The sequence below is a fragment of the Phragmites australis genome, chromosome 6 (assembly GCF_958298935.1).
Source record: "Phragmites australis chromosome 6, lpPhrAust1.1, whole genome shotgun sequence".
In the NCBI taxonomy this organism is placed as follows: domain Eukaryota; kingdom Viridiplantae; phylum Streptophyta; class Magnoliopsida; order Poales; family Poaceae; genus Phragmites; species Phragmites australis.
This window is the reverse complement of record NC_084926.1, coordinates 8,601,063-8,616,555: the sequence shown is the minus strand read 5'-3', so window position 1 is coordinate 8,616,555 and position 15,493 is coordinate 8,601,063. Positions and strand designations below refer to the sequence as shown.

At 40.8% G+C, this 15,493-nt stretch overlaps 2 protein-coding genes across 2 annotated transcripts; one reads left to right on the top strand and one right to left on the bottom strand.

Moving 5' to 3' along the window:
- Positions 1 to 1,593: 1,593 nt before the first annotated feature.
- LOC133921514 (uncharacterized) lies at positions 1,594 to 2,949 on the top strand. The gene is made up of 3 exons (XM_062366428.1): positions 1,594 to 1,881; positions 2,159 to 2,318; positions 2,456 to 2,949. The coding sequence occupies exons 1-3, from the start codon at positions 1,803 to 1,805 to the stop codon at positions 2,670 to 2,672; spliced, it is 456 nt and encodes a 151-aa protein (XP_062222412.1). The 5' UTR covers positions 1,594 to 1,802; the 3' UTR covers positions 2,673 to 2,949.
- A 78-nt stretch (positions 2,950 to 3,027) lies between these two features.
- On the bottom strand, positions 3,028 to 7,737 carry LOC133921513 (MYG1 protein C694.04c-like). Its single transcript, XM_062366427.1, has 7 exons — positions 7,333 to 7,737; positions 6,420 to 6,566; positions 5,937 to 6,035; positions 4,599 to 4,790; positions 4,366 to 4,485; positions 3,858 to 3,929; positions 3,028 to 3,533 (listed from the first exon to the last, which is right to left on the bottom strand). The coding sequence occupies exons 1-7, from the start codon at positions 7,630 to 7,632 to the stop codon at positions 3,309 to 3,311; spliced, it is 1,155 nt and encodes a 384-aa protein (XP_062222411.1). The 5' UTR covers positions 7,633 to 7,737; the 3' UTR covers positions 3,028 to 3,308.
- Between the last annotated feature and the right edge of the window lie 7,756 nt (positions 7,738 to 15,493).

Here is a 15,493-nt window from a genome sequence, read left to right as displayed (position 1 = left end):
GTTGGGGACGGGCACGGAGCTGTGGATGGCACGGTCGGAGTCGGGGATGGGCGCCGCAAAACTATGGACGGTGCATTGTGGAGGGTGGAGGGTGCGGTCAGGAAGGGAGGAGGGTGTGGTTGGGGAGGGCAGAGGGCGCCATGATCGTCTCTCATCTGGACTCTTGATTTGGGATATGGGAGAGTGGGGGGCTACCGGCTAGGGTTGGAACTGTAGATTATATATAAAATAGAAAGTAAGCCCATATATCATATGTGTAGAGCGGGTACACGGACGGTGGGCACATGTAAGCTAATTTTATACCTGTCTCTCTGTACCTATTGGGTTAAATTTGGAACCTGCACCTATACCCACGGGTTAAAAATAGACCACCCACGCCCGTCGGGGTTTTTACCCGCGAGTGCACGAGTAAAATATGTCCATTGCCATCCCTACTATAATCACTAGAATTGTCAAATGTAGCACAAAAAATTAACAAAGTTAACGCCAAGAAGGAGGGAAAACCCACCAGATCGCTGGGTGCACGAGATCAACGTCACTGTCACCGCCCTCCTCGGGGACCATAATCGGAGGAAGCGACGGGTCCTACTCCCACCAGGGTCGACGCGCACAAGCAGGGCATCGCCACCGTGACGGCGAGGAGAAGCACCACCATGGCTTTCCGAAACATCCAGGCGCTCAGCGGCGGCGACGAGTGTTTGGGAAAGTGGCGGAGTGACGTGGCAAAGAGAGGGGTCTGTGTTTGGCACGACGGCCTTGCCATTGGGGGCGGAGGGGAGGGGGAGGCGACGATGGCAGCGGTAGCATGGCTGGCCACCGACGCAGAGGCAAGGGCTTAGGCCGAGTGGGTCAGTGTAATGCAGTAACAACCTTGGAAGGCGCAAACCAACTTTTGGTTCATAAACGAACTTTGTAGGCGGAAAATATGGAGCAACCACGAAGACGAAAACCTCCTCACAGTAGGGTGAGGCACTTGCACACCGCCATGGGAGTAGCGTACGTGAGATAGGACACTGCCAAATGCGCCGCCACGTATGAGGTGTCATCGTGTTGTGGCCAATTTGTTGTCATCGTGCGATCCAATTTGTTGTCATAATTGATGAATACATATAATCTCAGAAAAAATATATTTGGTTATCTGTATTTACTGTTACAATCTAGCTCTACGGATGCAAAATATATGATCTCATTCTAATTCGGGAGTAAAGTTCGATTTGAGCTTCACTCTGCAGTCTGGCTCGACGGATGCAAGTTCATACCGAAAATTCAGTTGTCAGTGTTATAAAATCATCTTCATACAAATAATTAATCACAATCTCAACTTTTACACCTATTTAAACAAATTCAATCAATTAAATAGAAACTCTCCAAAACTATTTTTGGCTAGTGAGCCTACTTCCGTGCATATCTAGAAACCCATTGCCGCTCTACGGACGCACGTCCAAGCGGATACCGACGCACCGCCTCCATGACCGGCCGGGCCATGCGTCGTCAGACTTCCGTGGGGCCCGGCTGCCAGTTGCGAACACTCCCGAAGCAACTCGTGCACGGTAGACTGGCACAGTCACACAGGGACCGCAAGCCGTTGGCTGCTTGGCTGCATCTAACTACGGCGGGTGCCAACGAACTTCGCCTCTCGTCTTCCTCTGCTGCCGTCGTCCCGTGCCGTGAGAGCTATCTTCTGCAGCTCCGGATCTGGATTCGAAGGGAAGCAGATTCATGGCGCGCCTGTGAGAATTCGGGACGGAGACGTCGCGTCGCTGTTATCGGAGGGAAACCTTGGAGGAATTTCGAGAGGGGATATGGATGTGCTACCTCGGGAGCTGTGCCTCAAGATCTTCCACCTCCTGGATCACCGGTCCCTCGCCTCCGCTCCCCAAGGTTCGACGCCTTCCCAAAATTCTTGCATCTCAGCACGGCAGAACGATTGGTCGCAGTTCCTGTGTAATTCTGAATTTGCCCTAGCCTGAATTCTGAACTGCCCAATTGAGGATAACCCAAGAGCAGATCTTGAATTCTTGATAGGTTTCAACTTACAAAGCCCATTTGTGATTAAAAAACCATCATAAACATCTCTCCGTAGCCAAATTATATGCTTCATCTTCAGTTTGTTCAGTTACACATGACTTTAACGGCGCCGATGCTGCTCCAAGCTCAGTTTGCAGGAAGTGGAGGACGTTGACCTCCGACGATGAACTGTGGAGCAAGCTGTTCAGGGAGAGATGGGGAATGGACGCCGCAGCGTTCTTCGCGCCAGAGGGTTGCAAGTCCTGGAAGGACGTCTTCATCGTGCAGGACCGATGCGACCGATACGGACTGTAAGTAACCTCGTGCCATTAATTTTCAAAAAAAAAAAAGTGACCTCATACCACACATCAAGCTAGCACTATCCAACAAGTTCAGACATGGCCTACATCTCGCTTTCAAATATGTGACTACATTGCGTTCTTTTCAGGGGCGTCAGGATTGTCAGGGAAGGAAGCGACTACTATCTGATCAACCAAGGCGAGATCCAGAGGTACTTGGGTTCGCGACAGGACACGAGCGGTGATGGCAAGAACGCGCCGCGGCAGAACGCTGAAGACGAGCAGAGGCAGGTATCCAACCGGATCCTGTTCTTCCTGGGGGATCTGGAGGCAGCCTGTGCAGATGCCAAACGTGTCAAGGCGTGAATGGTTGCCCTGTCCAGACCTGAAGCACGTTGTTCGACGCGTGTATGATTCTCGTTAATTTGTACAGCTCGCCCTGTATAATTCTTGTTAGTTTGCATAGCTCGTGCAGAGTGCTGTATCTATAGTTCTATACTATATGTATAGCGCTTCACCTTCTATAATTCTATACTATATGTATAGCGCTTCACCTTGAAAAGCATGCCAACATTCACCGGGCATTTTGATTCTGGTACAGATTCATTGGGAGGGTAAATTGGCCTAGTCCTTTTAGCATCAATCGCATATTTTGCTTCGTCTGGCATTTTCCTCCGTCATGCACACGCAACACAACACGATTTTGACTATACCAAAATGCTGTGCAAGGGCGACAAATGAATAAGTTCCGCCATTTTCTTTAATAAAATGTCGCATTATCGTCATTTCCAGATTGAAAAAGATTAGAACAACCTCTTCTGTGAGGCGAGGACAATACAACCTGAGTACAATCTCAGCTACGATTACGAGTCAATGATATAGGTCAAGCCGCAATTGGCCAACTGCGTTACTGAAACTCGATGATAGCATGCGTAGGACTCTTATCTAAAGCCAATGACATGTGTAAAAACTAACTGCGTTACTGATTGGTGCTATGGTGAATCAGCATTTGAGAGCAGCTCTTGCCATTTCCAATGCTCCCTCGTAGGTCTTGTTGCCCCCAATGAAACCACTCATATGAACAAATACACATTCGGGGATGCCGGTTTCCTTCGACAGTTCGTCATCTCTCATGCCCCTCCACTTCTCGGGGAGAGCCTTTCGGCTGTCAAACCTATCGGGAGCAACAGACACAGCTTGCACTCGCCAACTTTTGCTCCTCTCATCCTGCAAGCCAACATCAATACATAGGAATGGTTTTAGAGCACAAGTAATCATGCTAGGAAGAAAACGTAAGAGACGTATAAAGCTGTATTGCAAGCACTTCAGTTCTCTTACTTAGGACATGACCAAGGTGTAGTTCCCTTGTTTATGAGATTGAATATCAGATCAGACGACACAAAGAACGGGGAAATAGGAAATACTGACACTACTCTCAACAACCAGTAAAAAATAAGTGTACAGAAAGTTTATTGTACTCCAAACTAAGCTAAGTCAAGAAATCCATAAAGAATTATAGCATGCGAAGCAGCGAAGGCAAAGACTCCTTACCTGATACAGCACGTACTTGGTCAGAGGCTCAATCTTCAGCTCCTCTTCAAGCTCAAATAGATGAAGTTTCCACTGTCATTATAGGATTAATGTTCAGGTAACATGTTTGGAAGTCATAGTACAACAGTTCAATATGGCAGACAATTATGAATTAAGACAAAGCACTTCCTGAAGCAAGTCTGAAGACATGGTAAATAATTAAATGTCTAATTGCAATTATCGAGCAAAAGTCAGCAGAGATTTGATGCTGGTACTTACAGCTCAAGCCTCATAGGTTATTTTCTTTGTGCAACAATTTTCAAATGTTGTTTTTACAACCAATGAAAAATGTCATGATTTCAGGAAGATACCATACCACAGAACATTGTGCACATGAAAGATAATAACACAACCAGACAGGCATAACATTTATGGCCCCGTTAGTATCAGAATCCAACAGGCCAAAAATCAGATGTAGATGCTAATAGGACCCGGTTCGATGTAGTAAAGATACAGGCGAAAATCTTACCGGGCAGAATCTATCCAAAACCATGATTTCTCCACTTGGATCAACATTTCCTCTTGATAACAAACACTCCATGACAATAGATCTTGCAGGTAACCAAGATTTAACATGAAAGCGAACGCTCTGGCAGTGAAGGTGGACAATATTGTCATATAAAATGAGAGATAGCAAACACATAATCTGACAACAAAGTTCTTATGCAGTGAATCAACAGTGCAGGGGCATCGATCAAATACCTCCATAAATTCACCTCCAGCGAGCATCACTGCCTGTTGAAATGCCGCATTCTCCTTCTCAGGTGATTGGTCTGGATCAGTCCAGTCAGGATTAAGACGTCCAACGCGTGAAGACAAGTGTGTATTGTTCACATACTTTGGTGGCTGGTCTGTATCATATTGATTGATTCCATTGTCAATTGCATCAAGTGCCTGTTATATGACAGAGTTATTACTTCTTTGGCACATCAAACATAAATGGTAAAACATATACACATAGATGAGTAACAGAGCACTACTAGATAAATGTCTCGGAAAATTTCTATCAGATGATAGTCTAGGGATTGAAGTTAATTAATGATACAAACGCAGCAAAGAACAGCAATGTTTGGCTCATTAACACTTCTTTTGGTCAAAAAAAGAAGGCAACAAATCTTGTCACCTACATAAGTCAAAAGACTTTATTCTAAGATGATAGGCGGAGCAAATTAAAACTATCAACAACCCTAATTGCAGAATGCATCCCTGAAAATCTTATTAGGTCCATAACTTCCCACCTAATAAGAAAAGGTTCATTAGGTGATGGTATTCCGTAAGCTGACAAAATACAACAAGAATAATCAATGTAGGAGAAAAATAACTTAAGCCTAAATAATCCTCAATTTCGACTGGTGGATCCCAATAAAATCTCTCAGAAGCTATATCAAACTTAGGGTATGTTTATTTTAGCTTGTAATTCTGAAAAGCTGCTTTTAAAAGCTAAAGCTAAAACAAACAAGTAGATTGTATAATCTACTTTTTAAAATCTAACCCCCTTTTCTACCACAATATACAAGTTGTCTCCCACTAGCTTTTTACAGACTGTAACTATATGAAAAATAGAAGTACCCACACGAACCTAGGGTAATGGGATCCAGATCCCCTGACTTCACAAAAGGGGCGTACAGTAAAACGCGAGGGTGCTACAGCATCTCTAACACCGAACACTGTAGCAGGGATACTGCTCACAGAAATCCTGTGTTGGCTTTACTGTTTACGGGTGCTGTAGCAGTACCTCTCGTCCATCAGTTCGCGATCCAACGGCTCACAACCGAGTAGTCAAGGAATCCCGAGCCAGGGTAATTACCCACCAATGCTATTACTATTCCCAAACCGTTTAGCTTTTTACACTCTACAATCTAGAAGCTGCTTTTCGAATCCCAAGCTAAAACAAGCATGCCCTTACTAGCCTTAGAGATGGCTAGACAAAAAATAGAAGTTAAGTTGCCAGATGTTTTTTTTTTTTTTTTTTTTTTTGGGAAAAGGCAAGGGAACATAGTCATATACTGAGCTTTTACATCTGCTTAATAAGATTCACACCTCAACAAAGCTTTTATAAATAGCAAGATACAAGCGGTGAACATCTTCATGGTCCTCATTGAGTCCAAGCTCCCTTGCAATTATCTCTTTACCAAAATGCTGCAATATCAGAGCAAGTTTAAATGATAAATCAATCTATTTCTGTCAACAATGAAAGATAAAAACAACTATTAGACTAGCAGTCACATTCTTCAATTTGAAAATTGTAAGCTTCAACAACCTAGCACGTTAAGGTGAGGTTGTGCATACAAAATAAAAGGTATGCTATGAAAATTATTTCATGACATCTGTTACGAAATGACCCCAAGAATCCACCTGATGCAGTGGTGCAGTTAAGAATCCTGTAGCAAATGTTACCAAATTTCAAAACAAATATTCTACTTTAGAGGCCTTTATTCAACAATATATCTAACTAATATAGCTGTAATTTCTCAGGAGCTGTCCGGAAAAGAATTCAGGATTGGCATTGTCCATGGGGAGTACCTTGTAGACAAGCCCGGCGCTGCTAAGTTTTGTGTTAAATCCATGCCCAAAGACTTCGTTGAAGCCCTTCTGGTGATGATCATAGCGATGGCGGCTGGGATCATAGACCCCACCAACATCAAGCACGACATCCAGTGTATCAAGGATCTACAGTGAAGTTCAATAAGAAAGGGAGGCAAAGAAGTGAGTGCAATTGCATTATACACCAGATGGCAAAGTATATATCTCTTGCAGTATCATACACAACTACATGCCAAATATTTTTTAAGAAAAAAACACTTGAGTAATGACACACAGGTGCCCCATTTTGACAGAATGTAGTGACTCATAACCGCACTCACCACTAATTTGATCATTGCACTTATGTAGTTATGTACCAACAACAAACAGGGCAATGAACGAATGCACCATCCCGGAGGCAATTCAACAGCGTTTAGCATATGCAGATAGGTCGAATTCATGTCCCAGATGACAGGAGTTAGCAACGTATACTCGCCTAATTTCTAATGTTTCAGTTCAGAACTTGTAATGCAGCGGTGTGCAATCTCAACAAATGCAAGGGTACTACCGATGTGCTGGGGAGAGGGGGAAAACACCCTTATCCATTACTCTGATAGAATTAACGCACATGGACACACGAAATTTGGAATATGCACACTACTCAGCTACAGAAAATCGAGTCGCAAATTGGTACCCGCAGACCAACTTGCAACCCAACAAGACTATGAAATAATTAATCCTCACATACAAACCGGCGTGCCAATGCCAGAGCCCCAGACACAATGCAAACCTTAACAGCTCAAAACCATTTGAGAGAGAAAAGAAAACCACGAAATCCGGTAAAAATTGGGGGAGAACCCAGGAATGCTAGGCTAATCGAGCCAGTAGGGAAGGGGGAGAGGGAGAGAGAGACCTGGGAGTCGCGGGTGCGGACGACGTCGGCGCCGGCGAACTGGGAGGTGAGGCGGATGAGGAAGCAGCCGAGCGCCTCGTCGCAGTGGAAGCTGCCGTTGTGGGTCCCCACGCGCTTGCCGCTCCCCGCGCCGTTCGCGGAGTCGCCGTCGGCGGCGGCGGACGAGTGGAGCCTCAGCCTCTTGGGCGAGGCGGCGGCGGGAGACGCCATGGTGGGGAAAGTGTTCCGGATTTGGTATGGCCTGAGGCCGAGGAGAGGAGACGCGACGGCTCGCTGCGACAGCCTCCAGGCGGCGAGCATACTAGACTCGTGCCGTGCGGACGGTGGTGGTTATGTCTAGGGTTTTGTTGGGGCTTTCGTCCATGTGGCATCGCGTGCGCTTCCCTGCTTATTTTTGGTTGGCTCGATTTCCCCCTCCATTTTTAGATATCTCTAAGACCGAAATCGTGTAACATTTCTCAAGCGACGTGAAGCCAGCAGCTTGGCTACAGCCATCGGATAAGAGTCAGGGAGCGTCGTGCGAAGTTAGATAGTGTTGATGCAGGTTTTAGAGCGACGTCAGATAGTGTTGATGTGGGTTTCAGAGTTACTATATATCGGGAGACATCGAGCGTTAGGAGCAAGTGAAATATAATGTGTAGATTATTTTAAATAATTATATGGAGGATAAGAGATATAGTATAAATGATAAGGCTAGAAAAAAAATAAAAGTGTCTGATTTTTCATCATATAACTAAGAGATAAGATAGTAGTCCTTATTCCCGTACGCTTGCTTTTGGATTGAAAATCATTTGGCTCTTCTTTTTTCCCTTCAATTTGTTTCGTCAACACTGAAATCGCGTAAGATTTCTCAAGCGATGTGAAGCCATGTCAGCAGCTTGGCTACAACTGTCAAATGGGAGTCAGGGAGCATCGTGCGACGTCAGATAACGCTGGCGCGGGCTTTACAGCTACGTATGTATCCAGAAATATCGAGAGCCAGGAGCAAGCGGAGCACAGCGTGTAGATTACTCTAGATAATTCTGTGAAGGATAAGAGATAGAATATAAACAAAAAGGCTAGGGAAAAAACAAAAGTGTCTTTGGCTTTTCATTACTTAACTAAGAGACAAGACAGTAGTTCTTAATCTCGTATGCTTGCTTTTGGATTGAAAATCGTCTGGCTCTTCTTTTTCCCCACGCATGTCCTTTGCGCCGGTCAGCTCCTGACAATGGAGTATCGGAGCCGGTAATCCAGTTGGAGGCAGGTTTACCACCATTGCGGACCAGCTGAGTCCAAGGTCAAGCGGACATAACAGCTTGTCGATGGTGATTTGCCACAACCGAGAAATAGCTTTTGGCACTGCCATTGCCGGCGACACCTCATACTTCTATTTCACATATGCTTATTTTATTATGTTTCTCAAATGATCTTCTTCTTTGTTTTTCTGTGAATGTACTAGATTTAATAGAGAACTTCATGATGGAACTGTATTATTTTTCAGGGTTAAATCGGCAATCACAAAATAATCAGAGGAGTGGCACAACGAAAAGAGGATAAGTTAAAGATAATAATCCTATACTTTTGTTCTGATGGATTTGTAATTACGGGTGTTCAGATAAGAAGTACAGTATGAAAAATTCATGAAAAATTGTTCTTATTTTGCACTCTACATGGATCCGTGGTCCAACTGATCTTAAGGTATGGATTTGGCACGGTCCAAGATGTAGTCTGCTCAGATTCCCTAATAAAATAATGCTTTGTAGTTGGCTTCTCCATGGATGAGCTCCGATTCCAAGCTGTTTATGCAGGTCTAGAACTCGTGATTTTGTGAGCTCCGGTACTAACTTGAGTTTAATGCATCAATCATCTCGCCCCCAAAGGAGTGAGCATATAATTCTACTCATTGAAGTTTGTTGCCACCGTTGGACCTTGGAATATATTGTTTCTGAAGCCTTTTGGAAACCTTGCAATAATGCTTCACATCTCTTCAGCTTCTCCATAATTTTTCTTTGAACAGGACAACATGGGATTTGCATTTGCTATCATTTTGCTTTCATGTATCTGTAATTTCTCAAGATTGTCACAAGTGATGTATAGTATTTTCTACCAAGTGAAAGGACTTGCAAAAGAAGCAAACACGTGAAGAAAGCAAATTAAAAAAATACAGTAGTTGTGGAAGGATATAATAAAGATTGAGAAACAGACAAGATGAGATCAATGAATATTTGAGCGTGTAAAAATATGTGAATTTCTTTGAACAGGACAGCATGGGATTTGCATTTGCTTTAATTTTGCTTTCATGTATCTGTAATTTCTCACGATTGTCACAAGATGAGATCAATGAAACAAACAAAATATGTGAATAAAGGTCCCGATCGAGCTAAAATTATATTTAAGCGTGTACTATTTTGAAGAATAAGCTAATATACTATATACACAGCTAAATTCTGAGTAGAAAGAAGTTTTTCATAGAATAGTTGATAGTGTATTAAACAACAAAATGATTTCTATTATATATATCAGGTCATGGGGGAACAGAAAAAATATTTTTGTGGAACACTATAGTTTCATATCTTATAGCTAAAAAAATTGTCTTAATTGTAGCTTCATCGGGAGTAGCCTCATTGTTGCTACCAAATAGCCGCACAACACACTCGAGATTCAAAATACTAAGTAGATATTAACGAACACTCAATATGAGATATAAAAAGAGGAACAATGTTAGCAGAACTACTGATTAAAATGTCTCTTATAATATAGGATGAAGCTTTAATGACAAACAACAATGCTTTGAAGCTCTAGATCGCATATATGAGCCAATTTAATACTGATGTAAATGATATACCATTTAGAGGTAAAGTTGTTGTACTAGGCGAAGATCAAAAACAAATATTACCTGTTACCGAGAATGGCTCAAGATCTCAAATAATAAGTGCTTGTATAATTAAGTCATATCTTTGTAAGTGTGTACATGTGATCTACCTAAATGAAAATATGCTTTTAAAAAAATAGATAGAAACAGTAGCAACTACAAACATATTGAGTGTTTTAGTCAATGAATTCTAAGCTTAGGAAATGGAACAATCACACCATCCGTCAATAACAACAACAAAGATTGTACACTGATAGATATACCAGAAGAGCTGCTACTGAGTCCTTCAGGTTCAAAAATTGAGGCTTTAATAAATGCTACATATCCTGAATTTAAACAAAAATATTTCGATGCTAATTAGCTTAAGAAAAGAGCAATATTAACCCCTACTAATGACTTAGTAGATGAAATAAGTTTATATTATATATTTTAACACTTGTGCCAAGCAAGGAGAGAGAATACTTAAGTGCAGATTGTATATCAAAATGCTTTAACACATGCAATGATATAGATATTTTGTATCATGTTGAGTACTTAAAATTAAACGTAAACAATTTTCCTGAGTATCAACTAAGATTAAAAATAGGAGTTCCAATCATGCTCTTGTGAAATTTAAATCAAAGCTTGGGTCTATGTAATGGTACAAGACTGATTGTAACAAATTTGGGAGACAATGTAATAGAAGCAGTTATAATAACTGGGACAAACATTGGAGATAAAATTTGCATACCATGTATAAATTTAACCACACGAGGCTCACGACGGCCTTTTATTCTCAATCGTAGACAATTTCCTGTTAAGGTTTGCTATTTCATGACGATAATCAAAAGTTAGGGTCAAACATTGTCAATGGTAAGTGTATAGTTAAAGAAACCAGTATTGACACATGGACAATTATACGTAGCAGTATCATGTGTTACAAGTAAAGATGTGTTAAATATACTTATAGAAAATGACGATGGAACATGTGGGTCGCAAATGTAGAATATATTATATAAAGAAGTTTTTAATTACATATAAACATACTATTTCCTTAGTTGCTAACTAATTTTACTTTTACCTCATCTTTGTCTATAGATGAATATCAGCCTACCGTCTCAGCTCCAGCCAGTAGGATAAACTTATGTACTATGTGTGCGAATCTCTAGAATGTGGAAATTTTAAGGAAGAAATTATGATGACCAGTCAAACATCTCAACCTGGTCATCGTAGATCAAAAGTAATAATACTTCTGAACTCCAACAGCAAGATATTTGCTGGTGCATGACACCTTATGATCATTCTCCTTTGCTCTGTACTGATCCCAAATGGCTGCGATCTCCATTTTAGCATTTTCTGAACTGGTACCTTCGATATTTTGTTCTATTTGCTGCTTAACTAAAAGGATTTGTACCATAACAAGGAACCGGATTTTGCACCCAACTATTCCTGTTGTTGCCCTGGCTGCTACTGCTACCGATTATAGTAGCAGCTAGAGGTTGTGTCACATATTTTTACATTGCTAAGATAGCTAGTTGTTCATCATAGGATAAGTGTTAACTTGTTCAACCAATGCTACTCGCCTCTGCAATAGTCTCCGTGAGTAAAAATTTGATAAGCTCAAGTCTCAGTTGGAGATATAAATTAAAAAAGGAGACCATTCGATTAACTACCATTAACACAAAAAAGAAACAAAACAAGGCCACAACAACCACATACATATGGATCTGCTAGCTCTGCCCTGATGTTTTTAGAATCAGAGCAATCTTCAGAAGAGGTTCAAGAACAGATACTGGGCTAGCCTGACCTATGTCTTTGCGGTAAATGACAATTGTAGAGTGTAGGCGTGCAGCAAGAGGGCAGCATACCTGACCCTCAAAAGATTGCATGAGGTCAACCTTCCTATCGGGTTAAGGAAAAGGAAAGGTAAATAAATCACATAGCATTGGGCTACCTTCATAGTCCATATTTTAGAGATGTCGTACTCCATCAGAGCTGCGAAACATAAACATTTTCCTAATATAGTCTCAAACTAACCATCTATCACCTACAAACCACATGCTCTCTGTCTATATAGATAACTGTGTCTACTTGTTGCCACCTGATTGTATTTACGAAATTTTATACTAACGAAAACTCGAACATTGACATGCTTCTCAGGGTGACTCAATGTATGCTGAAATCCCACCTGATGCAATGTCATTGCTAGAACCACGCTCCAAGAGAGAAAAATTGTTCTCATCGGAAAGATCACTGTTAAAAGAGCAAAGCCTGGCTACAAAGTTGTCCCCGCTCCATATATGATAAGGCTGAATAGAAGAACTGAAATAGCGGAAGTGGAGAACGAACCTCCTGGTTTCCCAAACTACACTTTTTCTTTAACCTCATTCCCAAATTTATATCAACACACAAATAAAACAAACCAGTTTCTTGGTACATATATAATTATGATAACTTACTTGATCATATATCTATTTCTTTATTTGATTAGACATATACATCTTAAACTTTTATTTTCCGTAGATATCATAGGCCAAATCACTGGAGTTTCCAATGCAGCCAGAGTATCAACCAGTCAAAAAGAACTATAAACTTGCGTGACCTCAAGTTAGATAACCCCTTATTTAGTAATTCTATGCGATCTTAAAATATAGACCAATAATTACTAACTTTTATATTATTGATATAGTGGCAATACGATCGAACTCTCTCTTTGGGGCACAAGGGCACTAGAGTTCAATGCAGAGCGGGTCTATGGGATTGGACAAACGAATCACATCATAGGCATCTTTGTTGGTACATCTATGAAATCATATAAGGCAGGACCTCCTTTCTTAAGTGGAACTTCAGCTTGTCATTGATATATTAATCTCGACGAAATCCTAGATTAAAGCCTTCTATAGAAGGTAATTTACATATTGTCATATTCTGATTACGTTTGTAACAACAATTCCATCTAACAGTTAATGTTCTGTTTTACTTTTAAAAACAGCATGTCACTAACCAAGCTGTACACAAACTTAACCTCAAGAGCGATGATGACATCCAAAATCAAGTTCAACTGAAAACAGTATTGCAGCTAAAGCATATCGACCCTTTTGATACCCTAGTAAATACTCTCGTCTCAATAACTATTACACGCAAGATAGGCTGTAATATAGAACTGTTCTCTTAAATACACATATTCCCAATGCAGGGTATTAGATTTGAATGTACTGTCACCATCACAAGAATTGCTCCAAACAAAGTTGGTATTATTCAACTTGTAGAGCGTGTAATGCGAAGTCCTTTTTCAATGGCACAACTTACGAATGCAGTAGAGACAAATGCACCTGCACACAAATTTGTAATAATTAAGTTTATATTTGTAAGTCATCTTATTTCTTTTCAATTGCAATATGATTGAACTATATCTACCTTATGAATTTCAAACACATACAGGTACAAAGTTGGTCTCATGGGAAGTGACAATACATAGGAGCTCGAATTCGTGCTCTTCCATGAGAAAGCTATGCAGCTGATAGGAAAGCCGGCTGAAAAATTATTAACTATGTATGATAACTTGAAAATCCCTCTAGAAATATCAGCATTGTGTGTAACTAGGTCATAAGTTCATTTTCATTGTGAGAATACTAGCTAACAAAAGCATCAAAGCACAAGATCCATCGTATGAAGTTCGTAAGATCAAGCAAAGATTCGGGAAACAAGGATATATACCAACTTTTCAAAAAAAATGAATATATCGTTGTTGTTGCTCAACCATCTCTTGAAACTGATAACCTGCTGCCTTTAGTGCCGATTATGAGCAAAAGAATAGACAATCAGGTAGTGTGATCTCTACATTTTACATATACCTCTAATTACCTAACATTAATATCACATTTTACTCTTTATTATATTATCAGGCACAATCCAGCTCGATCAATCAATTTCTCCAACACTCTGAAGACATGGAGATTGAACAGCCTAGGTACCAACCTTTTCAATGGTATATTCATTTTACTTCCCTTTTAACAATGGTAAATACTATTCATTAATTACAGATTTTGTGACAACATACAATCATCCAAAGAAAAGGGACTATCAAAGCATGGCTAATGAAACCAGAGGTATTCGACTTTCTCTATTATCAAGTAAAGTACATATCTTAATTACTCCGCATGGTAGTTTATATTATAGTTCCTAGATTTTCTTTCAAATTTCTGCTTCGTTGTCACATAGCATTCAGCTCGTCCAGATATGTTATTGGATTTTTAATTGACCTTGCTATATCTCTAGTTACACTTAGGATGACGATGAAGATACTTCACAAGGTAACATAATGACCTCAATGGAAGGTACGAGCAAGTGCTACTTAAGATCAATATTTCAATAGAAAGTATGTTGTTTTATTGCATATAACCAGTTCCTCTTTTTATTTCAGTGACATGGAATCGACGAGTACTTTCAGACAACTTGTTTTTTGGTGTAAATAGAGCGTCATCAGCAGCATGACGAACACCATAGTTACCATGTGTAACTAATATTTTGTTGTACATAGAACATCCTAACTAACTATTTTGCTCAGATTCCAACGAAACTCTGCTTGTCTTAAACATATGTGTAGAGTTCTAATTGAATCTGGTAGTGACAAACAAGCTGCTTAGATCGCTGCACGGACAAGATCTGTCTACCCGTAGAGTGACATGCCTTTTCCTCTGAAAAAACTTGTCAGTATTCATACTAAGCTATGCAGTATATTTCAGCTTGAAAAATACTGATCTCCTAAGATGACATCACTTGACTCTCCTGATGATATCAAACATTGCTGCTACCTGACACTTAAACTTTGCTTGACCACAGTTAACTTTCCACAAATTATCGCTTGATAACCTGTATCTTGACGATATCAAACTTGTGCTGAGTCAAGTGAAATCATCCTCCACTTGTAAGTTGTAACCACACTGCGGATTGGCCACCGTGATTACCAGGCTGCGGGGTGAAGCCTTGCCGCACCTAACGGATGTCAACTTGACGGCTATGGACTGATTCGACGCTATTTGGGTCGAGACAACGTACTTACGAAACAGGATTGCTATCTCACTTTCATTTATTTGAGTCATTATACACTGCAAAACAGGCTGAGAATGCTTAATGTTTGGTTGTTGCATTGTTGAATTATGAAATACTATCTGTTTAATTGAACTTTGAAAACTCTAAGCTTCGTCCTTGCATGGAACAAACTGATGTTTCAAAGTGTATAGCGCTTCACAAACTGATGTTGGACCGGTGTTGATTGAAGTATGTCTTGCAGGCTAAGCAGAGGCTGGATTTACACCTCATGTTATT

Excerpts from the sequence above, each read along its gene's own strand:
- LOC133921514 (XM_062366428.1), top strand. The coding sequence starts at position 1,803 with ATGGATGTGCTACCTCGGGAGCTGTGCCTCAAGATCTTCCACCTCCTG. Across the intron at positions 1,882-2,158 it reads CCTCGCCTCCGCTCCCCAAG|TTTGCAGGAAGTGGAGGACG; the intron begins GTTCGACGCCTT and ends CTCCAAGCTCAG. Across the intron at positions 2,319-2,455 it reads CGATGCGACCGATACGGACT|GGGCGTCAGGATTGTCAGGG; the intron begins GTAAGTAACCTC and ends CGTTCTTTTCAG.
- LOC133921513 (XM_062366427.1), bottom strand. The coding sequence starts at position 7,632 with ATGCTCGCCGCCTGGAGGCTGTCGCAGCGAGCCGTCGCGTCTCCTCTC. Across the intron at positions 6,036-6,419 it reads GCGCCGGGCTTGTCTACAAG|CATTTTGGTAAAGAGATAAT; the intron begins GTACTCCCCATG and ends CTGATATTGCAG. Across the intron at positions 3,930-4,365 it reads TTTTGGATAGATTCTGCCCG|TGGAAACTTCATCTATTTGA; the intron begins GTAAGATTTTCG and ends CTATAATGACAG.